Source organism: Ostrea edulis, chromosome 10, assembly GCF_947568905.1.
Source record: "Ostrea edulis chromosome 10, xbOstEdul1.1, whole genome shotgun sequence".
In the NCBI taxonomy this organism is placed as follows: Eukaryota; Metazoa; Mollusca; class Bivalvia; order Ostreida; family Ostreidae; genus Ostrea; species Ostrea edulis.
The window spans coordinates 45,582,674-45,610,155 of record NC_079173.1 but is presented as its reverse complement, the minus strand read 5'-3'; the positions used below and the strand labels follow the sequence as shown (position 1 = coordinate 45,610,155).

The 27,482-nt window shown below is 37.1% G+C and overlaps 2 protein-coding genes across 9 annotated transcripts in view; both read right to left on the bottom strand.

Moving 5' to 3' along the window:
- LOC125648763 (E3 ubiquitin-protein ligase TRIM71-like) overlaps positions 1-27,482 on the bottom strand; it is a 157,135-nt gene that overhangs the window by 95,042 nt on the left and 34,611 nt on the right. For 2 of the 8 annotated variants that reach the window (XM_056151530.1, XM_056151528.1), the window contains exons 2-4: positions 25,739-25,809; positions 23,072-23,158; positions 20,359-20,419 (exon numbers count right to left, since the gene is read on the bottom strand). The gene's annotated coding sequence lies outside the window, so the exon portion shown is untranslated. Of the gene's footprint in view, positions 1-20,358; positions 21,510-23,071; positions 25,810-27,482 lie in introns of those variants that run through there. The other 6 variants (XM_056151532.1, XM_056151527.1, XM_056151531.1 and 3 more) reach the window with 5 other exon arrangements.
- Positions 4,367-20,467, bottom strand: LOC130046559 (uncharacterized). Its single transcript, XM_056151559.1, has 4 exons — positions 20,333-20,467; positions 10,396-12,208; positions 5,674-6,045; positions 4,367-5,445 (listed from the first exon to the last, which is right to left on the bottom strand). Exons 2-3 carry the CDS (start codon positions 12,173-12,175, stop codon positions 6,005-6,007), a joined length of 1,821 nt encoding a protein of 606 aa, XP_056007534.1. The 5' UTR covers positions 12,176-12,208; positions 20,333-20,467; the 3' UTR covers positions 4,367-5,445; positions 5,674-6,004.

Below are 27,482 nucleotides of genomic sequence, written 5' to 3'. Positions count from 1 at the left end.
TGAGTTTGACAAGGAGACGGAACCCGCATCACATTTGCACCTAATCTGAGTTTGACAAGGAGACGGAACCCGCATCACACTTACAGCTAATCTGAGTTTGACAAGGATACGGAACCCGCATCACATTTACACCTAATCATCTGAGTTTGACAAGAAGGCGGAACCCGCATCACACTTACAGCTAATCTGAGTTTGACAAGGAGGTGGAACCCGCATCACATTTACACCTAATCATCTGAGTTTGACAAGAAGACGGAACCCGCATCACACTTACAGCTAATCTGAGTTTGACAAGGAGACGGAACCCGCATCACATTTACACCTACTCTGAGTTTGACAATAACTGAATAAGACATCCTATCATGAATTTATCATATCACCAAACCATTTTTTCTTCTTCTCACTTTTACCTCTCTATCGGAAAACGCGGAGCCAACTTCAATCAAACTTGTCATAAATCACACCTGTGGATATCAGGGTTAGAATAAATCCTCAGCACCCCATGCGTGTCGTGAGAGGCGACTAAATGGGACGGTCCTTCCGAAGAATACGCCAAAATAGAGGCACAGCAGATGTGGCACGATAAAGATCCCTTCCTGTTCAAATATCGTAAGCGCCGAGCATACGCCTAAAATTTGCAACATTTCACCGTCAATAGAGACGTTCCATATGAGCGAAAAATTCTCCAGAGCGACGTTAAACAACATACAACCAATCAATCCTTAGCTGAAGGGGGGATAAGTTTGTTAAAATGAAGGGTCCTGTACATGTACCCGTCAACTGGGAGAGAATGAAGAAAGACAGAAATACAGTGGTGCTTAAAATGTTCTTCTCGAAAACTACTTTGACAGAAAAATTGAAAATTACACGTAAGTTTGCTAACCTCGAATTTGGCCAAAGTTTCAAATGTGGATATATAGGAAAGATAGTTTGTGTATTGTAAAGCACCTTTGAGCGTGCATAGTGCATGTAGAGGGTGCTATATAAATATGGTATTATTATTTATTATTATCAATAGGGTTATTATTACTCATATTGAAATACAATCATTTCCAGATAGTTCAGATTGAAGTTTGCTCAAATTTTGTACCCAGGTGTAAAGTATGGTCAAAATACAAGATCAAAGTTTTACATAGGAATATATAGGAAACTTGTTTTAAAAAAAATTATCATCTACAACAGGGCCATAATCAGTCATAAAAGCATTCACGGGTAGTGCATATTCAAAGTTCAAATTGTGATATACCAGGCCACGATAGAGGATGGAGGAAGTTTAATATGGGAATGCATGTATATTACGGAAACATCTTACGGAAATATCTTCTCAAACAGTACCAGGAGTAGTTATATCGGTACGCAAGTATCTCCATCAGTTCAAATTCAAGTCTGTTCAAACCAGGGGCCCCGGGGGGATAGGGCTACGATAGAAACAAGTATATAGTAAAATACAGGAAATTAAATAGGTTACACACTTTTTTTAACTCGGCGGGACGACTGACCAGAGAGCTATTGGCATACCCCGGTGTCGGTTTCACACTTTAAGGAAAACAATTTAACCTGTGCTATATCTTTAGAACCAAGGGGATCGGGTTTTGATATTTACAATATAGATGACTCATGAAGGAAACTTAGTTGTGATACCAAAATTCGACCAAGTGACCTTGGACCGCGACCCATTATTCAAAAACTACATTTTCTTAACCAAGGAGGTGAGGTTTTGATATTTCACCAATATATGTTTCATGAAGAGTTCCTCGGTACCAAGACGGTTGACCAAGTGACCTTGACTGTGGACTTTGACCTACTTTTTAAGAATTTAACCGGAAATATATTTTAAATCAAGGGGGACAGGGTTTTAATATTTCACATACATATGCCTCATGAAGAAAACTTTGTTGTGACACCAAGACTTTTGACCTTGTGACCTTGGACTTTGACCTACTGTTCAAAAACTTTTATCTGGGATATATTTTTTGAACCAATACGGATAGGGCTTTGCTATTTTACATATAGATATATCTTTGAAAACATATTTATTGCAGGTTGATGAATCTAACCTGTTACGCGGAACACTTGGTTGGTATTTATAGTTTGTAAAGGGATTCAGGCGTGCCATACTAGTAAAACCGGTTATGTAGAGCATGATTAGCAAGTTCTGTTTCTCAGTCATTCAAGCTCAAGACTTTCCGCTGCTCACACTCTGTATACCCACCCACCCACCAATCTACATACACATTGCTATTGTGGTGTAATGTATATTATCATACAGGTATATACTGTATATGCTACAAATATGTATTACAAAGAAGGTATATATATATATATGTGTATATATATATATATATATATATATATATATATATATATATATATATATATATATATATATCCAATGATGGCTAAGTACACATGATCCACATCTAATAAATAACACTTAGCGCTTTCGCCGTGTAGTTTGGCTCTTCAGGGTGTAACAAGCTGGACAAAAAGACGTCTCAACTACAATGTCATAACTTAGTACATTGTGCTATTTTTGTTATGTGTACTTAGTCATCGATGGATATATTTTTTTCTATTTATTACCGATATTATGGACATTTTGTGCAATTTTACTATATATATAATCCCGTGTGGATCCGGGTTATAATAGGTCCTCAGTACCCCCTTGTTTATCGTGAGAGGCGACTAAATGGGGCGGTCCTTCGGATGAGACCACAAAAACCGAGGTCCCGTGTCGCAGCAGGTATGACATGATAAAGATCCCTCCCTGCTCAAAGGCCACACTAGCTGCAATAATGTAGCCCTCTCTGATTTTTTTTTTTTTTTTTTTTTTTCTTAGGGAGAGGGCTACAACTCCTTAGGATCTCCGTAATGGTGCAAATGCGGGAGTGATTCACTCCCGCAACATTTGCGCTCATTCTAAACATTTCCTGACTTTCTTTACGTAAATAAAATGATATTCTATGTTTCTTAGTCATTATATAAATTTACAACCTGCAACTTTAGATTTGTGAGGCTCTGTTCTACCGTTTTCAACAATTTCGATAAATTCCAATTTCTCGATTCATATTTGTGCGCCATGTTTGATGTACTGAAGTTTCAACTTCCGGTTGTCAAATCATTTGCATATGCCATATAAGGTAGTATTTACATCAATGGAAAAGTATGGAGGCGAAAGCTATTTCGTCGGTATTGAAAAGGTTTGAATTTAATATCAAGTTTAAAACCGAACAGCAGAGTGTAAATTCTTTCTGCAACAATATGATTTTCCTTTCTTTGTCGAAGTGGCTCGAGTAACTACATTTTCGCGCTGATTGTCAATGATTAGGCTTTTCATTAGATCCACCTACGAGATATCGCGATAACAAGCATGGCGGAGGAGACGAAGAATTTTGCATGCTGTACATTATATTTAATGAAAAACACCTTTATTAGACATGCCCGAGCACAAAGTTGGTACTCATTTTGGTGTAAACAACATTTGGGAGTAATACACAGAGTTTATTATCGGTTATTCATAAAATTATTTTGCACCATTACGGAGATCCTATGGAATTGTAGCCCTATCCCGAAAACGTCAGAATTAAAAAAAAAATTGGATAGGGCTACATTATTGCAGCTAAGGCCACACGTGCCGAAATAGGTCTAAATTGTGCAGTCATTCATCAGCAATGATGGCATCACGTCTCCATTTGAGTAAAAAAATATTGAACGGGACGTTAAACAATGCACGATTCATGCTATGATCTTTGACCTTGACCTCAAGAGAACAGCAGCGTAATCATGTAATATTTTTCATGAACATAATGATTTTTACAAAAATTGATCATGAAGAATCTCAGCAGTGCCAATATGATTCAGGTGAGCGATGTGGCCAATGGACGTCTTGTGATATACATGTAGTATGCTACGGTTCCCTCAGCTCTCATATTAACGACCTATTAACCAAAAAACCAATATATTGATAAAAGTTCTTTCTTAATTGTCCTAAAATAAAGTATCAACACATAGCATTTGACCTAATTTTTATATCACAGTTTCACCCTGAAAACTTGTATATGTTTTCTTTATTTTTTGGCGAAATGTAATGTTTTTGTGGAATGATATATTTCAGTGCATTACATCATAATATGAAAGGTCAACGCTTTTTAAAAAATTCAAAATGAGGGGATATCATTTTTTGTCAATAAAAAACTAAGAACTGTTTGATTTACGGATACGTTGTTTACCATGCGGGATTGTGATTTCACAATTTTCATATTTTAAAAAAAAAAATCAAAATTGTCATTCAAATAAGGAATAATTAGAGAACGAACGAGAGTGTGAGTTATAATATCTGGTCATGAATTTACAAATTACACAAAAATTCTATGGAAATACATGATTTAATATTTCTTAATAATAACCATACATAACATCGAGCTGAAATGAAAATGTAATCAATGTCCACCATCACTAGATGAGGAAATGTAATTAAGGTCCACCATCACTAAATGAGGAAATGTAATCAATGTCCACTATCACTAGATGAGGAAATGTAATCAATGTCCACCATCACTAGAAAAGTACATGTAATCAATGTTCACCATCACTAGATGAGGAAATGTAATCAATGTCCACCATCACTAGATGAGGAAATGTAATGAGTGTCCACCATCACTAGATGAGGAAATGTAATCAATATCCACCATCACTCGATGAGGAAATGTAATCAGTATCCACCATCACTAAATGAGGAAATGTAATCAGTGTCGACCATCACTAGACGAGGAAATGTAATCAGTGTCCACCATCACTAGATGAGGAAATGTAAGCAATGTCTACCATCAATAGATGAGAAAATGTAATCAGTGTCCGACATCACTAGATGAGGAAATATAATTAATGTCCATCATCACTAGATGAGGAAATGTAATCAATGTCCATCATCAGTAGATGAAGAAATGTAATCAATGTCCACCGTCACTAGATGAAGAAATATAATCAGTGTCCACCATCACTAGATGAAGAAATGTAATCATGCAGTGTCCACCATCAGTAGATGAGGAAATGTAATCAGTGTCGACCATCACTAGACGAGGAAATGTAATCAGTGTCCACCATCACTAGATGAGGAAATGTAAGCAATGTCTACCATCAATAGATGAGAAAATGTAATCAGTGTCCGACATCACTAGATGAGGAAATATAATTAATGTCCATCATCACTAGATGAGGAAATGTAATCAATGTCCATCATCAGTAGATGAAGAAATGTAATCAATGTCCACCGTCACTAGATGAAGAAATATAATCAGTGTCCACCATCACTAGATGAAGAAATGTAATCATGCAGTGTCCACCATCAGTAGATGAGGAAATGTAATCAATGTCCATCATCACTAGATGAGGAAATGTAGATCAGATTTAGTGGCTGAAGGAATGGTATTGGGAATCGTATGTCATCTGTAAAACATGAAATAACATCATTAAGTCATTTCTGTAAATTTGCGAGGAAACACTTTTCTGAAGAGGTAATATTTACATTTATATATATATATATATATATATATATATATATATATATATATATACAAGAGTTAAAAATGTTGCATTTCATTACGCGTAAAAACAGATTAAAATTTGAAATTGATGTTGAAGATTATGTGACACCACATTAATTTTTACACCTACACCAAGATACACCGCTGGCAACATGTTTTAGGATCAACTTCTCCTCATGGCGTCCACGTCATCAGAGTCAGATTTTCCCCTGGCGTCCTCATCATCAGGGTAAGATTTTCCCCTGGCGTCCTCGTCATCAGAGTTATATTCTTCTCTGGCGTCCTCGTCATCAGAGTCAGATTTCCCCCTGGCGTCCTCGTCATCAGAGTCAGATTTCCCCCTGGCGTCCTCGTCATCAGAGTCAGATTTCCCCCTGGCGTCCTCGTCATCAGAGTCAGATTCTTCTCTGGCGTCCTCGTCATCAGAGTCAGATTCTTCTCTGGCGTCCTCGTCATCAGAGTCAGATTCTTCTCTGTTGTCCTCTTCCTCTGCCTGGATAGTCTAAAGGTATCAAAACACAGAATGTAATCAATCAATCACAAATCCTACATCAAAAGCCAACTCGGTCATCCAAGTATCAATACTTCAAAAGAAAAGTGATCACTAGCAATCTTATTGAATTTTCTCTATAACCGAGGCAGAGGTTAAGCATATAATCCTATAGAAGTGGGCCCAGACTACCACGGACAACATCAATTCTGTACTGATAATTGTAATGTAATTAACGATTGATCAATTGTAGAAGTGGGCCCAACCTACCACGGACAACATCAATTCTATATTGATAATTGTAATGTAATTAACGATTGATCAATTATTTAAATTCAATCGTGTAATCACATTCATCACACATTGCATGGCATGACAGGATTCAAGGCCATAAGCCTATGAGTCACATTGGTCACTTGATCAGACAGGAGCTTTTTCTTTTTGATGTATAACAAAAGAACATTACTGTGCATCAATTCATATTGGTCATGTAGGAGTTTAATTCAATTCACATCCACGCTACTCTAGTATAACAAGAGGTACTGTGAGCAATGCCCACTAAGAATACCCCCCCCCCCCCCCCGCTTACCACAATCTCCCAAAGGGTGTTGGTAATAGGTATAAACTACCTCTTTTCTGAGTGTAAAAAGCAAATGGCATGACAAACCGAACCATATTGCTACTTCGATGTCCAGTGCACGTGATCGTTGACCTTTTGACCCGAAAATCGATAGGGAACATCTTTATCCCATGGGTAGTCCATATGTATGATATGGTGACTGTAGGTGGAAAGGATAACGCCTTAGAGCCCGGAAACCATATTGCTACCTTAATGTCCAGTGCGCGTGACCTTTGACCTTTTGACACCAAAATCGATAGGGAATATCTTCATTCCATGGGTAGTCCATATGTATGATATGGTGACTGTAGGTGGAAAGGATAACGCTTTAGAGCCCGGAAACCATAACCCTAACCCTAACCCTAACCCTGAGAAGATTTATGTTGTAGCACATGACATATTCTCCTGGGTCCAGTGTACTCACTTATTACATTACAAATGCACAGTGCTACATATATATAACTAGCTGTACATGAATCTTAACAATGTATTCTAGTTGACCTTTGCCCTTTGCAATCAAATTTCTTAGTGACAAAAATTGGGATGACAATGTATCTAACTGGAAAATTCAGGATTCATCATTGTTGAACCAAGGGCATTATATTAAATCAAAAGTCAAAAATGTTGATTGCATGCGTAATTAGTTATATCAAGTTTTACCTTCATATTCACAAAATACACCAAAACCAACAACACCCAACATCCAAAGTGTCGGATCGAATAGTAGGTCAAATGAATAGGGATATAAAATGCACAAAAATGACCAACGGCACGAACAACAGTAAATTCTCAAATTCTCGGGTAGACCTCTCCCTGTATCAGGACGAGATAATTTCTACATAAAAATGAAAACTAAATAGAAAGGCAAATTAACACTTAAAGTAAACCACAAAAGCTGATAACAAACAAAACATCTCCATGTTGAAATCAAGTCGTAACTCACTATCCCTGTAATATAAGTATACAATTTTCTTTGGAACATTACTTCCCGATTTCACAACAATTCGAAAATTTAAATGACTTTAACTAAAGAACATTGTCTACAGTTGACATCAACCTTTAAAGCTAAAAAAATGCTAACAAAAGTCAGATTTTGATCTGGTGAAGAACAAGAGGCCCATGGGCAGCATGGCTTACCGGACTCACATTGGCTCATATTTAAAGATTTTTTCCTATATATTTGCATGTAAAACTTTGATCCCTATTGTGTAGGGCTGTCATATATAAAAAAAAAATTAGGTCGGGTCGGTTCTAAATTTTTAAATTCAGATTCGGATATATCAGTTTAGGTTTACATAACTTGTTTTAACACAATAATTACTCGGGGACGTGGACTGAGGTTTAGACTCGACATCCATGGTACGAGACACAACATTGCCACTTCTTCTCGTTTCAATTCCATGTTGTTTATGTTTTGTCATTGACGATGTCGAACCTGTGGCGTATTTTCAATGCGTTTGACATATCTTACATACTGTAATTGTTTATAGTTCTGTCCAAAATGCCATCATTTGACCATTGGTCAAAGTATAGCCACCTTTAGGATTTTGACGACATTTTGTTTCAAAGGATTTCTAATATTGATTTTATTTTAAAAACCAAACCCGAACCGAAATACAGTAAAATGGAACCGAACCCAACCCAAACAACACAACCCGCACGGTTTTTGGTAATTTTGGGTACCCGTTGCAGCCCTACTATTGTAGCCCCAACCTACTCCCATGGACATGATTTATTTTCCAAAATTTGAATCTGGACTATATATGTCAGGAAGCTTTCATGTGAATATAAACTTTTCTGGCCCAGTGATTTCTGAGAAGAAGATTTTTAATGATTTTCCCTATATATATATATATATATATATATATATATATATATATATATATATATATAAGGGGCAAAATCAAGAGATCAATAAGAAATCTTGTTTCAAGCACCATACTTGATTACACAATTTCTAATGCAAGTGGCACAAATCTTTGATAAATCTACATTTAAAGTCACATGAACACTTTCATTTTGAAATAACCAGTAGGAACACTCTAACATTAGTATTTGACAACAATCAGTGTTTTTGGAGGGGGGAGGGGGGGGCATTCATCAAAATCTGTGAATTTACTCATTAATCAGATCTGTAAGCTATAGAACCCCTAAAATCATGAGACCTATTCAACACAGAGACTGGGTGTAATGTACATGTTAAATGTCAAACAGTACACAATGTAGATTTTGTCCACACCTGCTGCAGAAATTAACGCCATTCTACAGAAATACACAACATTTTACAGAAATACACAATATTTTATAGAAATACACATTTTACAGAAATATACAACATGTCACAAGCCAGAGCTGTGTTGATATCACTGATATTTACATTCTTGGCAGCTGTGAAAAATAATGATTTTTATCATTCTTAAATTCATAAATTTAGCTGAAGAAAACAAAGAATTCTAAACAATGATCCTGGAATTTTTCTGGGAGCATGATTAAAAGTAACTCTGATTGTAAACCACACTGTAAATAAAATTAAACACTAAATTTAATTATAACCCACCCTCTAATTAAAACTGAGCACAACCTACAATTAAAACACATTGTAATTAAAACTGAACATTAATTACCACTATTTATATCCTGCACTGTAATTAAAACTAATCACTACTTCTAATTTTAACCCACACTGTAATTAAAACTAAACACTACTTCTAATTATAACACATTAATGAAAATTAAACATTACCTCTAATTACAGCACACATTGTAATTAACACTAAACATTACCTCTAATTATAACACAATCTGTAATTAAAACTAAACACTACCTCTATAAATTTATAACCCACACTGTAATTAATATTAATCACTATGTCTAATTACAGCTCACACTGTAATTAAAACTAAACACTATCTCTAATTATAACACAAACTGTAATTAAAATTAAACACTACCTCTAATTATAACCCACACAGTAATTAAAACTAAACACTACCTCTAATTATAACCCACACTGTAATTAAAACTAAACACTACCACCAATTATAATCCACACTGTAATTAAAACTAAACACTATACTTCTATTTATAACCCACACCGTAATTACAAAACTAAACACTACCTCTAATTATAACCCACACTGTAATTAAAACTAAACACTACCTCTAATTATAACCCACACTGTAATTAAAACTAAACACTACCTCTAATTATAACACAATCTGTAATTAAAACTAAACACTACCTCTAATTATAACATACACTGTAATTAAAACTAAACACTAGCTCTATTTATAACTCACACTGTAATTAAAACTAAACACTACCTCTAATTATAACCCTCACTGTAATTAAAACTAAACACTACCTCTAATTATAACATTCACTGTAATTACAACTAAACACTGCATCTATTTATAACACACACTGTAATTATAAAACTAAACACTACCTCTAATTATAACCCACACTGTAATTAAAACTAAACACTAGCTCTAATTATAACCCACACTGTAATTAAAACTAAACACTACCTCTAATTATAACCCACACTGTAATTATAAAACTAAACACTACCTCTAATTATAACCCACACTGTAATTAAAACTAAACACTACCTCTAATTATAACCCACACTGTAATTAAAACTAAACAATGCATCTAATCATATCCCACACTGTAATTAACATGTGTTTTTATATTGACTGATATAGTACAATAAACTACAGTACTACTAGTACTTACCAGTCAGAGAGTACCTCCTCTGTAGATATCTATATACAGACACTGTGTTGGTGTACCATGATCCGACCCAGAGAAGGTGAGTTTTATCATCATAGTTCAGGCTGTATGGTATGTTTATCCCGTGTGGTGTCAGTAACAGAGACAGGAAGTGACCGTCCTTGTCAATCATCTGTACTGTGTCGGTGTTAACATCACACACCAGGATGTGTGACAGCGCGTCTGTACAGATTCCCCATGGTCGTAGTGATGATCCTGATGGAGGTCCTGTGTAGGAGAATCGATGTCTGCCCCCGCGCTCTGTCACCACTACAACACCACGGTTAGAATTAATGTAGTCAGACACAATGATATCACCGTTATTGTTCTCTCTGATATAGAGAGGACGACTATACAGAGTGTGACCTGTGTTGTCGTGTTCTATGGTCAGGATGTGTTGAGCACTACTGTTGTACCGGGTTACCTTGCCTGTCTTTGTATCAGTGTTATCCATCCCCACCAACATATCTCCAGTGGACGGGGAGCAGTACACACACTGTGGTCTCCATGGTGATGTTCTCTGTATCAGTCTGGTGACTGTTTTATTGTCTGTACACAGTTTGTTGATGTTAAGTTTACTGTCTATATAAATCAGTTCACTAGAACTGTTCACTGTGTGTCCTCTATACCATCCTATATCTGTCACACGGTGTATAGTGTCTCCTGTTGTGTCTGTCAAGATGAGATTGTTATAATCATCAGAGACCCAGACCCGTTCTGACATCACACGAGATATGTGATACACACCGTGACTAACACCTGTCACACAGACAGACGTGTGTAATACAGGTGTGGACATCAGTTTTACACACTCGTCTATTCCTACTTGTCGTTTTCCTGTTGTCATTTGGATTTCTGTGATGACACTCAATAACTGACTAGGACTGTTCTTTATCTGGGGGACACGACTGGTCTTTATAAACAAGAGGAATTGTACCGCTCTGTTTGCTGATTGTTCATATCTGTCTTCATAGTTCTGTAGGTGAACAAGTTGTCTGTTCATTTTTCTCTTCTGTTGTTGTATTCTATCAATCAATAAACCTCGGTATCTTGTTTCAACATCACATACCACAGTGTCAATCATATCCTTCAGTCTCTGGGCTTTTGTTGACATCTGTGATTGACGGTGACAGATTTGTGGGGGACAAGTTTGGATATCAGTTTGGATTCCTGCCAGGAGAACACGACAGTTATAGAGAGTCTCACTTCTGATGTTGTCAATGATTTCTCTGTGTTGTTGTCGCTTTGTTTGATAGGCTGTTCTAAGATCCACCAACGTGTGTGTTCTGTGGTCTGTACAGCGCTTACACACGGAATAGTTACACTGATCACAGAACATTCTGTATTTTCTCTTTGGATGTCTGACACAAGTCTTTCGTAAAGGGAAACAATTAAACTTCTCACGGTAAATCACAACATCATGGTATATGGTATCTAGATCATTGACATGTTTCTCTTTACACTGTAAACACAGATCACGTTTACATGTGTTGCAGTAGAACTCAGTGTCCCCCTGACATTGAGAACACTGTCGTAGTTTACACTGTGTGGTAAAACTCCTCTCGGTATGACGAGTTATATAGAACACTACATTGTGATATTTGGTGTTATTTTCTGTAACATGTTTCTTTTTACAATGTAAACACAGATCACGTTTACATGTGTTACAGTAAAATTCAGTGTCCCTCTGACATTGAGAACATTGTCGTACTTTTAGCTGAGTGCTGAGTCCTAGTGTGTCCATGATGTGGAGAGTCGGGGTCTTTAGGAATACAATCTGAAATCAAACATACAGTATAAAGCTAGAGAAACTGGAAAGTAGCAATCATTGAATTTACATTCATTTTTACATAATACATATTACAAGAGTTACATCATTTTGGATATAAACATTCCCATCCTGTAATTAATACATTTAAATAGATCTACGTAATTTACTGAATAATTTTAATTGACCCCTTTTCTGCATAAACAAGAGGCACCATGACACACATCGCTCACCTGAGTCACCCTGACCCTGTTGTTGTTAAGCTGTTATGGGTTTCCTTCTAAGCCTTTTTGTCATATAGTCGACCCAAATTTAGCCCCAAAGGATCATGACAAAACCAACTTGAATTCACACAACATGGGGATGCCTCGATAGCAATACAAAAATAATGTGATAATATGACCTTGTTATTGTGGAGAAAGTTAAGGTCACAAAGTCAGATATCATTCTTTGAAATGAAACGTCTTTCCATACGATATCTACAAGTATGAAGAAAATAAGAAAGCTCTATCTTAACTGATATTAGGAAATATTGAGTAGGTTAGGTTTTCTTAACAATCAGTTTTTCTCTAAGGTCTTGCCAAAGGATATCTACATGTATATAGAAAACAAGCATGATTTTTTTCTGAGAAACTTCAGGAAACATTTGAGTTTTCTGAAAAGGAGACCAATCTCTAAGGTCAAGGTCACAAACAAACTCTGCCATAAAAAGGTCTTGTCACAAAGAATGGAAATATGAAAAATGGGGGTCTTATAACTCACTATTCAAAAGTTAAATTAGAATTATGCAGAGACCTATATCCAGGACAAAAAACAATGCCCCCCCCCCCTCCCCCACACTGGGAAATGGGAACATTGAATCAACACAACTTGGGAGCATTTGCATTTAGATATATTTAATGTGGCCCTGCTCCTCTTGAAAAAATTCCTTTAAATTAAGTGTCTGCATATTCTCATATAAAACGTTTATCTCCTATCGTGGTCCCACCCTACCATTAGAGCCCCTGACTTGAACAAACTTGAATTTGAACTGCGTGTAAATAATTGCCTATTAACATGACTTCATTACTCTTCTGTTGGTGAGATGAATAATCTCAAAAAAAAATTCCCTATCAACACTTATGTCACACTTTGATCCCCTATTGTCTCCCCACAATACTTTGGGGTGGGGGAGCACCTGGGACTGATTTGAACCAACCTGCATTTTCACTACGTAGGGATGCTTGAAAATCAATATGACTAATCATGGAGCTGTTTTTCTTGAGAATAACAATTTTATATATTCTCCCTTCATATCTGCACGTAATACTTCAATCCTTAATTGTAACCCCACAATACCCCTTAAAACATGATTAATCCAGTGTAGCCCCACAATACCCCTTAAAACATGACTAATCCAGTGTACCCCAAAATACCCCTTAAAACAAGGCTAATCCAGTGTAGTCTCATAATACCCTTAAAACATGACTAATCCAGTGTAGTCCCACAATACCCCTTAAAACATGACTAACCCAGTGTAGTCCCACAATACCACTTAAACATGACTAATTCAGTGTAGCCCCAAAATCCGCCTTAAAACATGACTAACCCAGTGTAGCCCCACAATACCCCTTAAAACAAGGCTAATCCAGTGTAGCCCAACAATACCCCTTAAAACATGACTAATCCAGTGTAGCCCCACAATACCCTTAAAAACATGACGAACCCAGTGTAGTCCAACAACACCCCTTAAAACATGACTAATCCAATCTAGCCCCACAATACCCTTAAAACATGACGAACGCAGTGTAGCCTCACAATACCCCTTAAAACATGATTAACCCAGTGTAGTTCCGTAATACCCTTAAAACATGACTAACCCAGTGTACCCCATAAAATCCCTTAAAAGAAAGGTAACCAAGTTTAGCCCAACAATATCCCTTAAAACTTGGCTAACCCAGTGTAACCCCACAATACCCCTTAAAACATGACATACTCAGTGTAGCGCCACAATACCCCTTAAACATTATTAACCAAGTGTGCACCCACAATACCCTTTAAAACATTATTAATCCAGTGTAGCCCAAAAATACCCCTAAAACATGACTGACCCAGTGTAGCTCCAGAATATCCCTTAAAACATGACTAAAACAGTGTAGCCCCACAATCCCCTATAGAAGATGACCAACCCAGTGTACCCCCACAATACCCCTTAAAACATGACTAACCTAGTATACCCCACAATACCCCTTAAAACATGACTTATCCAGTGTAGCGCCGCAATTACCCTTAAAACATGACTAAACCAGTGTACCCCCACAAATTCCCTTAAAACAAGGGTAACCAAGTGTAGCCCGGCAATATCCCTTAAAACTTGGCTAACCCAGTGTAACCCCAAAATACCCATTAAACATGACAAACCCAGTGTAGCCCCACAATACCCCTTTAAAACATTACTAACCCAGTGTAGCCCCACAACACCCCTTAAAACATCAACTATTGCAGTGTAGTCCCTAAATACCGCTTAAAACATGACTAACCCAGTGTAGTCCAACAATAACCTTTAAAACATGGTCAACTCAGTGTAGCCCCACAATACCCCTTAAAACATGACCAATCCAGTGTAGCCCCACAATACCCAATAGAAGATGACCAACCCAGTGTACCCCCAAAATACCTCTTCAAACATGATTAACCCAGTATAGCCCCACAATACCACTTAAAACATGACTAATCCAGTGTACTCCCACCATATCCTTTAAAACATGGCCAACTCAGTGTAGCCCCATAATACCCCTTAAAACATGACCAATCCAGTGTAGCCCCACAATACCCCATAGAAGATGACCAACCCAGTGTACCCCCAAAATACCCTTTAAAACATTACTAACCCAGTGTAGCCCCACAATACCCCTTAAAACATCGATTATTGCAGTGCAGTCCCAAAATACCGCTTAAAACATGACTAATCCAGTGTAGCCCCACAACACCCCTTAAAAGATGACCAACCCAGTGAACCCCCACAATACCCTTTAAAACATGACTAACCCAGTGTAACCCGACAATATCCCTTAAAACATGACTAATCCAGTGTTGCCCTGCAATACCCCTTAAAACATGACTAAACCAGTGTAGCCCCAAAATAAACCTTAAACATGACTAATCCAGCGGAGCCCCACAATACCCCCTAAAACATGACTAATCCAGTGTAGTCCCACAATACTCTTTAACACATGGCTAACCCAGTGTAACCCCACAATACCCTTCAAAACATGACTAATCCAGTGTAGCCCCACAATACCCCTTAAAAATCACTAACCAAGTGCAGTCCCACAATACACCTCGAAATATGAGTAACTCAGTCTAGTCCCACAATACGTCTTAAAACATGACTAATCCAGTGTAGCTCCACAATACCCCTTAAAACATGACTAACCCTGTGTAGCCCCATAATACCCATTAACACATGACAAAGCCAGTGTAGCCCCACAATACCCCTTAAAACATGACTAACCCAGTGTGCCCTCACAATACCCCTTAAAACATGACTAATCCAGTGTAGCCCCACAATACCCCTTAAAACATGACTAACCCAGTGTACCCCCACAATACCCCTTAAAACATGACTTATCCAGTGTAGCGCCGCAATACCCCTTAAAACATGACTAAACCAGTGTACTCCTACAAATTCCCTTAAAACAAGGGTAACCAAGTGTAGCCTGGCAATATCCCTTAAAACTTGGCTAACCCAGTGTAACCCCAAAATACCCCTTAAACATGACTAAAACAATGTAGCCCCATATTACCCTTTAAAACATGACTATTCCAGTGTAGCCCCACAATACCCCTTAAAACATGACTAACCCAATGTAGTCCCACTATACCCTTTATGACATGGCCAACTCAGTGTAGCCCCACAATACCCCTTAAAACATGACCAGTCCAGTGTAGCCCCACAATCCCCTATAGAAGATGACCAACCCAGTGTACCCCCACAATACCCCTTAAAACATGACTAACCTAGTATACCCCACAATACCCCTTAAAACATGACTTATCCAGTGTAGCGCCGCAATTACCCTTAAAACATGACTAAACCAGTGTACCCCCACAAATTATCTTAAAACAAGGGTAACCAAGTGTAGCCCGGCAATATCCCTTAAAACTTGGCTAACCCAGTGTAACCCCAAAATACCCCTTGAACATGACAAACCCAGTGTAGCCCCACAATACCCCCTTAAAACATTACTAACCCAGTGTAGCCCCACAACACCCCTTAAAACATCAACTATTGCAGTGTAGTCCCTAAATACCGCTTAAAACATGACTAACCCAGTGTAGTCCAACAATAACCTTTAAAACATGGTCAACTCAGTGTAGCCCCACAATACCCCTTAAAACATGACCAATCCAGTGTAGCCCCACAATACCCCATAGAAGATGACCAACCCAGTGTACCCCCACAATACCTCTTAAAACATGACTAACCCAGTATAGCCCCACAATACCACTTAAAACATGACTAATCCAGTTTACTCCCACCATATCCTTTAAAACATGGCCAACTCAGTGTAGCCCCACAATACCCCTTAAAACATGACCAATCCAGTGTAGCCCCACAATACCCCATAGAAGATGACCAACCCAGTGTACCCCCAAAATACCCCTTAAATCATTACAGACCCAGTGTAGCCCCACAATACCCCTTAAAACATCGATTATTGCAGTGTAGTCCCACAATACCCCTTAAATATGACTAATCCAGTGTAGCCCTGCAATACCGCTTAAAACATGTCTAACCCAGTGTTGTCCAACAATAACCTTTAAAACATGGCAAACTCAGTGTAACCGCACAATAACCCTTAAAACATGACTAACCCAGTGTACCCCCACAAAATCCCTTAAAACAAGGGTAACCAAGTGTAGCCCAACAATATCCCTTAAAACTTGGCTAACCCAGTGTAACTCCACAAAACCCTTTAAAACATGACAAACCCAGTGTAGCCCCATAATACCCCTTAAAACATTACTAACCCAGTGTAGCCCCATAATACCGCTTAAAACATGACTAAAACAGTGTATTCCAACAATACCCTTTAAATTATGGCCAACTCAGTGTAGCCCCCCAATATCCCTTAAAACATGACCGATCCAGTGTAGCCCCTCAATACCCCATAGAAGATGACCATCCCAGTGTACCCCCAAAATACCCCTTAAAACATGACTAATCCAGTATAGCCCCAAAATACCCCTTAAAACATGACTAACCCAGTATAGCCACACAATACCCCTTAAAACATGACTAACCCAGTGTACCCCAACAAAATCCCTTAAGACAAGGGTAACCAAGTGTAGCCCAACAATATGTCTTAAAACTTGGCTAACCCAGTGTAACCCCACAATACCCCTTAAAACATCACTAACCCAGTGTAGCCCCACAATACCCTTTAAAACATCGACTATTGCAGTGGTCCCAAAATACCGCTTAAAACATGACTAACCCAGTGTAGTCCCACAAAACCCTTTAAAACATGGCCAACTCAGTGTAGTCCCACAACACCCCTTAAAACATGACTAATCCAGTGTTGCCCCACAATACCCTTAAAACATCACGAATTTAGTGTACCCCCACAATACCCCTTAAAACATTACTAACCCAGTGTAGTCCCGCAATACCCCTTAAAACATGACTAATCCAGTGTAGCCCCATAATACCCCTTAAATATGACTAATCCAGTGTAGCCCCACAATACCCCTTAAAACATGACTAACCCAGTGTAGCCCGAAAATACCCCTAAAAACATGACTAAGTCAGTGTAGCCCCACAAAAACCCTTAAACATGACTAACCCAGTGTAGCCCCACAATACCCCTTAACACATGGCAAACCCAGTGTAGCCCTAAAATACCCCTTAAAACATGAATAACCCAGTGTACCCCAACAATACCCCTTAAAACATGGCTAACCCAGTGTAACCCCACAATATCCCTTAAAACATGACTAATCCAGTGTGCCCTCACAATACCCCTTAAAACATGACTAATCCAGTGTAGCCCTACAATACCCCTTAAAACATGACTAGCCCAGTGTACCCCCATAAGATCGCTTAAAACATGACTAACCCAGTGTAGTCCCACAATACCCTTTAAAACATGACTAACCCAGTGTAGCCCCACAATACCCTTAATTCATGACCAACTCAGTGTACCCCCGCAATACCCCTTAAAACATGACTAATCCAGTGTAGCCCCGCAATACCCCTTAACTATGACTAATCCAGTGTAGCTCCACAATACCCCTTAAAACATGACTAACTCAATGTAGCCCGAAAATACCACTAAAAACATGACTAAGTCTGTGTAGTCCCACAATAACCCTTAAACATGACTAATCCAGCGTAGCCCCACAATACCCCTTAAAACATGACTAACCCAGTGTAGTCCGAAAATACCCCTAAAAACATGACTAACTCAGTGTAGCCCCACAATACCCCTTAAACATGACTAATCCAGCGTAGCTCCACAATACCCCATAAAACACGACTAATCCAGTGTGCCCTCACAATACCCCTTAAAACATGACTAATCCAGTGTATCCCCACAATACCCCTTAAAACATGACTAACCCAGTGTACCCCCACAATATGGCTTAAAACATGACTAACCCAGTGTAGCCCCACAATACCCTTTAAAACATGACTAACCCAGTGTAACCCCACAATACCCCTTAAAACATCACTAACCAAGTGCAGTCCCACAATACCCCTCGAAACATGACTAACTCAGTCTAGTCCCACAATACCTCTTAAAACATGACTAATCCAGTGTAGTCCCACAATACCCCTTAAAACATGACAAAGCCAGTGTAGCCCCACAATACCCCTTAAAACATGACTAACCCAGTGTGCCCTCACAATACCCCTTAAAACAAGCCTAACCCAGTGTAGCCCCACAATGGTTTAAACAAAATAAAATCTGCTTGATTTCATAAAGCCTTCATGTAAATTTCTACTTTTCTGGCCAAGTGGCTCTTGAAAACAAGGTTATTAAAGATTGTTCCCTTCCTACCTATACATTTTTATGTAAAACTATGATTCCTATTGTGGCCCTATTCTTATCCCCTTTGATTTGAATAAACTTGAATCTACACTATGTCATGGAGATTTCATGTAAATTTAAACTCTTATGGCCCAGTGGTTCTAAAAGGAAATTTTTTAAAATGAACTTAACCTATCTTTGCCTTTTGTTAATTATCTCCCCTTTGAAATGGACATGGTCCTTAATGTATATTTCCTTCTTCCAAGGATGCTTTATGACAAGTTTATATGAAATTGGCTTAGTGATTCCAAAGAAGTAAAAAATATTAAAATTTTAGGGCTGGATGGACAGGCAGCACGCAGATAGACAAATACCAGACAAAACGTGATCAGAAGAGATCAATGAGCAATCAGCTCAGATGAGCTAAAATAACTTTCATTTTTGAAAATACATGAGGGTATGAACTGCAACACTTCACGTCAGCATATACCATTCATAAAACACTGTAGAATGCTTCATGAAGAATGCTGATGTGAAATATCGCAATTCATACCTTCTTGTAACATCAAAATGAAAATTATATCTTAAAGTGACTCGTCAGCTTAGAGCAATGGAACTGAAACAACAATGCACTAAGACTACCCTTACACAACCATGTATGCTATTAGCAAATTTGACTCGGATTTTGAATAATGGCCTTGAACTTAATCAGTTAAATCACTTTGACTTTTTAGTTTTTCAAGTATAAAATCTATATCTTGTAAAATTCAGAGGATCAGATCAAATTAAAGTTGCAGACAGACAGACAGACCAGAATCCCAGGATAAAACTACATGTAGGTGTGATAGGAACATTACCACTTTATGTGTGATAGGAACATTACCACTTTATGTGTGATAGGAACATTTTCACTTTATGTGTGATAGGAACATTACCACTTTATGTGTGATAGGAACATTACCACTTTATGTGTGATAGGAACGTTACCACTTTATGTGTGATAGGAACGTTACCACTTTATGTGTGATAGGAACATTACCACTTTATGTGTGATAGGAACATTACCACTTTATGTGTGATAGGAACATTACCACTTTATGTGTGATAGGAACATTACCACTTTATGTGTGATAGGAACATTACCACTTTGACGTCGACTTCCTTTTCTCAGTTCTGCAAGACCTCATGAAAGTCCAGTATGAACCTGTAAAAAATCAAGAAATCACAATATCAACGTGGTGATAAATTCTCATTAATCTTATTGAAACAGTTTCTTAGAAAAAACTATAACTACTGATATATCAATCCATTAAAGTTCAACATTTAGGTTACTGACCGATGGACAGAAACGGTCACCTGAGTATCGCACAGGAAATCCTTAAATGTCTGTTGCAAGTGTTGTACATTGATGGTTCAATGATTGCAATTTTCAATCTTGAGGAACAGAATGATTTCAAATATGTTGACTGATCATTAAATGTTATTATTACAAGTTGTCTCCCTGATGCAGATTAATAGGGAAGGACAGAAGATGGACATGTAGACAGACAGACATGGCGATTTTTATATAATTTTGTTTACAGGTGCTATACACTAACAACTACAATATGTTTTCTATTTGCTCGGGTGTAGAGGAGAATATTTCTAAGAATTCTGTAAGTAATGATGGCTAATTGCTCTTTATAGGTAATCAAAGCTAGTTGCGAACTATTAGTAGTTAGGGCTAGTTGCTCGCTATAGGTAACTATAATGACTAGCTGCATGTTATATGTAATGATGGCTATTTGCTCGCTTTAGGTAATGATGTGTAATTGCTCGCTATATATAATTATGGTTTATTGCTCACTACAGGTAATGGTGGATAGTTACTTGGTAGGGGTAATTATGGCTAATTGCTTGCTGTAAGTAATGATTGCAAATTGCTCGCTAAAGGTATTGGTAGCTGCTTGCTTACTATAGGTAATGATGGCTATTTGCTCGCTATATGTAATTATGTCTTGTTACTCACTATTGGTAATTAACGGTTTGTTGCTTGCTATAGGTAAAGATGGCTAGTTGCTTGCTATAGGTAATTATAATGGCTAGTTGCTTCCTCTAAGTAATGATGGCGAGTTGCTTGCTATATGTAATTGTGGCTAGTTGCTTGCTATAGGTAATTATAATGGCTAGTTGCTTCCTCTAAGTAATGATGGCGAGTTGCTTGCTATATGTAATTGTGGCTTGTCGCTTGTTATAGGTAATTATAATGGCTAGTTGCTCGTTATAGGTAATGATGGCTAGTTGTTCGTTATAGGTAATGATTGCTAGTTGCTCGCTATAGGTAAAGATGGCTAGTTGCTCGCTATAGGTAAAGATGGCTAGTTACTCGCTATAGGTAATGATGACTAGTTGTTCGTTATAGGTAATGATGGCTAGTTGCTCGCTATAGGTAATTATAATGGCGAGTTGCTCGTTATAGGTAATGATGGCGAGTTGTTTGTTTTAGGTAATTACAATGGCTAGTTGTTTTCTTTAGTTAATTATAACTAGATGCTCGTTATGAGTAATTACATATGTATAACTAATAGTTCGCTAAAGGTGATCAGGGCTAGTTGCTTGCTATAGGTATAGATATATTGATATAACTAAAAGTTATTATGCAAGCAGTTTGCCCTATTGAAGTTCAGGAGTAAGGATCTTTTTTAAAAAATGCGTTTTCAATAAGTTTTATTTTTCAGTAAGTGTTATCGCATTACACAAGTTTTAAATTATATCAACCATTTGACGGTTTCTGTCCAAAAGTAAAGAACACTAAGGTATTTTGATAGACGATTTCCAGATCCCAAGGGTTATCAACTCACAGTTATAATAAAGGACCAGCAATTTTTTTCCTTATATAACTGGTACCAATAAACGGTACCATTCCCAATGCCAAAAACCATTGATTTTTCCCAATTTTGAGACTAAAAATTCCCAATTTACATGCCGAAAAATAGACCGGCCGCTGGCATCGTAATATTTACTTAGTCTGAAACGTTGTACAAGTTAACTAAAACTTCCGGTATTAAATCGAAAGTACAGATCATGACAGTGAGCGCGTTTTGTAGAGCTACGACAATTCTAAAACGAGCCTACGACAATTCCTTATGTCTCACAACAGCAAATATTAGCGTAAAAAAGTTTGTAAAGAGATGACTTTTTTCTTTTCTTTTAGTTGAAATCATATGCCGATACTTTGGTAGAAAATTCCCAATTTGTTCGATTTTGATGCTATTTTTCCCAACTGAATGGGTACCAGTACCAGTGGGTAGAAAAAAATCGCTGAGGACTCATATTGCTTATAACATGTATATATCATAATCATGCTAAATAGTTTGACTCTTTCATTTCTAGGAGTAAACAGGAAGATTTTTGAAGATTTCATCAACTGCAATGGTTTTCTCCACACATTTCAGGCTTTATGGATATCATAATTATGCATTTAGTTTTTATCCCACATCTGTGGGAGTAGAGAAGATGATTTTTCATATATAGTCTCATAAAGAATATTTGGCCCCATGCATCCATGAGGCCCCAGTAGTGGCAAGGTCATAGATTTTACAGTCAATTATTTATTTTCCTTTGATCCTAAAGATGTTCCACACCAAAAATGGTAACATTTAGCAGTGTAGTTTTCAAGAAGTTAAAATGTAAATTTGGTAACGGACGACACACGACGACGGACGATGACCAATGGTATTAGGTCACCTGAAAGACTCAGATGACCTAAAACTCTTGATTAAAAAAAAACAAACTTCAGCTGGGCTTTTAGTTTGATTTGAGGATAAACCTATCCTAAACAACATCAGTTCCTATCTATCAATGTTACTATTGTTACCACCACATGTCTTCCATTCTTCTCTCCTTGTGATGTTGGTATATCTAGCTGTTATCTTGTGGTGTTGATAAATCTAACTGCTATCACCTGTGGAAAAACTAAAGTATTGAATTCATCTATGCAGTGATATGGCAACTGTAGGATATTTAAAACAAGAGGTCCATGAGCCACATTGCTCACCCGAGTCACCTTAACCCATATTTAAAGATTTTCCAGTCTCAGAATTTAACCGATACACTGCGGCTATTCCAAATGAGGTTGTACCATGTCATGTGCAAATAAGATATCCCGAATTGTCTAGATGCCAAATTCCAAGAAACAAAGAAATGATTATGGTACGTGTGTGATAATGCACTTAAAATAAATATTTTCCCTTACAATCGTCAAAATCTATTTTGGGACCTGGATTGTGCTCCAGCGATTTTTTTCCTTATATAACTGGTACCGATAAACGGTACCATTCCCAATGCCAAAAAACATTGCTTTTTCCCAATTTTGAGACTAAAATTTCCCAATTCACTTGCCGAAAAATCGTAATTTACTTAGTCTGAAACGTTGTACAAGTTAACTAAAATGTCCACTTCCGGTATTAAATCGAAAGTACAGATCATGGCAGTGCGCGTGTTTTGTAGAACTACGACAATTCTAAAATGAGCCTATGATGATTCCTTATATCTCACAACAGCAAATATTAGCGTAAAAAAGTTTGTAAAGACATGATTACTTCTTGTTTTGTTCTCTTTTTTCTTTTCTTTTAGTTGAAATCATTTGCCGATACATTGTTAGAAAATTCCCAATTTGTTCCATTTTGACGCTATTTTTCCCAACTGAACGGGTACCGGTACCAGTACCAGTGGGTAGAAAAAAATCGCTGTGCTCCCATTGATTTTAAAATATACGACATATTAGTGTGTAAGTGGTTTGAAGATTATGACGTGTTCTAGACAAATTGTTCAGTGTATGATTCGAATGTCTTTAAATGTCGATGTTTTTTTTTTATCTGCATTGATGAATTTTATTGGGATCGATTTTTAAATTGAAATTTTCCCTAACAATATAACAAGAGTTGTCCTTTTTTCTTTATTTCGGAAATATTCAAATATTGCAAGAATGTTAAAAGAAAATAATATACATCTGACTTAGCAAATATAATTTGAGGTGAAGGTCAACAAATCAGTTAAAATATTTTGATGGCACAAAGCCCGTTATTAAACCAAATGGTGTCAAACAAACAAAAAAATCAGAACAAGAAAAACGCAAGCTATATGAAAAAAAAACAAAAAACAAAAAAAACGTGAATTCAAACCACAGTGGCTGAACAGAAAAGTATGGTTGAATTTTGAGGGGAGAGAAATGTGGTGCATTCCCTGCAAGGAGTTTTGGTCAGGTGTATGCCAAATGCTACAGGTTTATGCCGCATCAAAAAGAGATAAACCTACTATTTATGCCATTTAAAAAGTGAAATTCTCAGAATGATTTCCCCTACATATTCGAATGTAAAACTTTAATCCCTATTGTGGCTCCTACCTTAACCCACCCCAGCCCCTGGGAGATTTTGAATCAGTGCTATGTCAGAAAGCTTACATGTAAATGTAAACTTTTCTGGTCCAGTGTATATTTGTATTCAAAACTTTGATCCCCTGCAGTGGAGGGGGGGGGGGGGGGGTTGGCAGCTAGAAGAATAGAAGAAAAGTCTATTTTCACTGGTTACATCACTAAAAGAAATGTTTTGGAAACTTTTTTTGCTCAGTGGTTCTTTAGAAGATTTGTCCATTTTTTCCCCACGTAAATCGTTGTTCCCATATTGTGGCCCCACCCTACACCCAGGGGCCATGATTTTTACAAACTTCAATCTGCACTATGTCCGGAAACTTTCATGTAAACATAAACATATCTGGTACGGTTGTTCTTCAGAAGATCTTCAAAAATATCCGAATTATATTTGTATGTGAAACTTTTACCCCCTATTGTGGACCCATCCAACCCCTCGGGGCTATGATTTTAACAAATTTTAATCTGCACTATATCAGAAACCTTTGATGTAAATCTGTACTTTTCTGATCAGTGCCTCTTCAGAAGACATTAAAAAATTTCCCTATATATTTGCATGTATTTTTTTTCATCCCGTTTTGTGCACCATGCTATCCCTGGGGAGGGTGGGGGGGAGGCACACATTTAACAAATTTTAATATGTCAATAGGCTTTCATATGAATTTTATTTCTTCAGGCCCAGTGGTTCTTGAGAAGATTTTAAAATTACCCATCATATTTTTGCATTTTTGAAGGGGCACGGCCCTTCATTTTAAAAATATAAATCCCCTTCACCCAAAGGTGCTCTGTGCCAAGTTTGGTTGAAATTTGCCCAGTGGTTCTGGAAAAGAATATGAAAATGAGGAAAGTTTATGATGAGGAGAATGCAAACAACGACGATGGACAACGGACACATTTTGATCAGAAAAACTCGCCATCGACTCAGGTGAGCTAAAATAGCAATGAAGAATTTAACATTTGTACATCTTTGGAGGAAGATGAATGAATTTACAGTAACAGGGTTATCAGTAATAAAATTGAATGTCAAAGAGAACATATTGCTCAAGTTATGAATTCTGATGAGGTAATATCTTATCTGCAATCTCGATATGTATGAAGTGATAGAACAGCTGATACATTGTACCACCATATAACAATGGCTTCCGGTCTTCCTTCTCTGTGATGTCAATTCATCCAAGTCTTCTCACCTGTAGGAAAGCAAGATATGCTATAGAGAGTTCTTCTGATACATTTTGTGTAGAGATAATATAGAGAATTATCCTGATATATTTTGTGTAGAGATAATATAGAGAATTATTCTGATACATTTTGTAGAGAGATAATTAGTGATGGGCAATCGGACCAAAAACCATAATCGATTATCGGCAATAATCGGACACAAGTAATCGATTAATAATCGATTATAATCGGAATTGGCATTTAAGTGTTTTCCCCTCAAATTAGATGTAACAGAATCATTAAATGTATGGAAACAACATTTGAATTATTTTTTGTTTCATTTATTCACAGGTAAATAAATCAGGATTCCAATATATCAAGTGATGGAATTTCTCTATAATCTCATTGTATCAAAGATATCAGAGATAGGCTCCTTTATTTGACTGTTGAATGTCATTGTTGTTGCCGTCCTTCATATCTCCCGCCATTTTGTTTGCTTATTTTTGATCGGGTTTGACATACAGAAAATAAAATTTGAACAAAGTTGAAGTGATTTCCGGATTTTTTTTTGGTCAACGATGTCGGCGACTTTTATTTTGTAATCGATTAGTAGCATCGTAGGTCTCTGAACGACCGACAATCGATCATCGGCGACAATCGTTTCATCACTAGAGATAATATAGAGAATTATTTTGATACATTTTGTAGAGAGATAATATAGAGAATTCTTTCGATACAGTTTGTGTAGAGATAATATAGAAAATTCTTCTGATACGTTTTGTGTAGAGATAATATAGAGAATTATTCTGATACATTTTGTAGAGAGATAATATAGAGAATTCTTTCGATAGTTTGTGTAGAGATCATATAGAGAATTCTTCTGATACATTTTATGTAGAGATAATATAGAGAATTATTCTGATACATTCTGTAGAGAGATAATATAGAGAATTATTTTGATACATTTTGTAGAGAGATAATATAGAGAATTATTTCGATACAGTTTGTGTAGAGATAATATAGAAAATTCTTCTGATACGTTTTGTGTAGAGATAATATAGAGAATTATTCTGATACATTTTGTAGAGAGATAATAAAGAGAATTCTTTCGATAGTTTGTGTAGAAATCATATAGAGAATTCTTCTGATACATTTTGTGTAGTGATAATATAGAAAACAAGAGGTACTGTGAGCAATGCTCACTAAGAATACCCCCCGCTTACCCCAATCTCCCAAAGGGTGTTGGTAGTAGGTATAAAGTAGTGATGGGCAATCGGACCAAAAACCATAATCGATTATCGGCAATAATCGGACACAAGTAATCGATTAATAATCGATTATAATCGGAATTGGCATTTAAGTGTTTTCCCCTCAAATTAGATGTAACAGAATCATTAAATGTATGGAAACAACATTTGAATTCTTTTTTGTTTCATTTATTCACAGGTAAATAAATCAGGATTCCAATATATCAAGTGATGGAATTTATCTATAATCTCATTGTATCAAAGATATCAGAGATAGGCTCCTTTATTTGACTGTTGAATGTCATTGTTGTTGCCGTCCTTCATATCTCCCGCCATTTTGTTTGCTTATTTTTGATCGGGTTTGACATACAGAAAATAAAATTTGAACAAAGTTGAAGTGATTTCCGGATTTTGTTTGGTCAACGATGTCGGCGACTTTTATTTTGTAATCGATT

Bases quoted from the DNA above. Each gene is read 5' to 3' on its own strand.
- LOC130046559 (XM_056151559.1), bottom strand. From the start codon at position 12,175: ATGGACACACTAGGACTCAGCACTCAGCTAAAAGTACGACAATGTTCT. The intron at 6,046-10,395 runs GTAAGTACTAGT...TGATACCTTTAG, and splicing joins GAGGAGGTACTCTCTGACTG to ACTATCCAGGCAGAGGAAGA.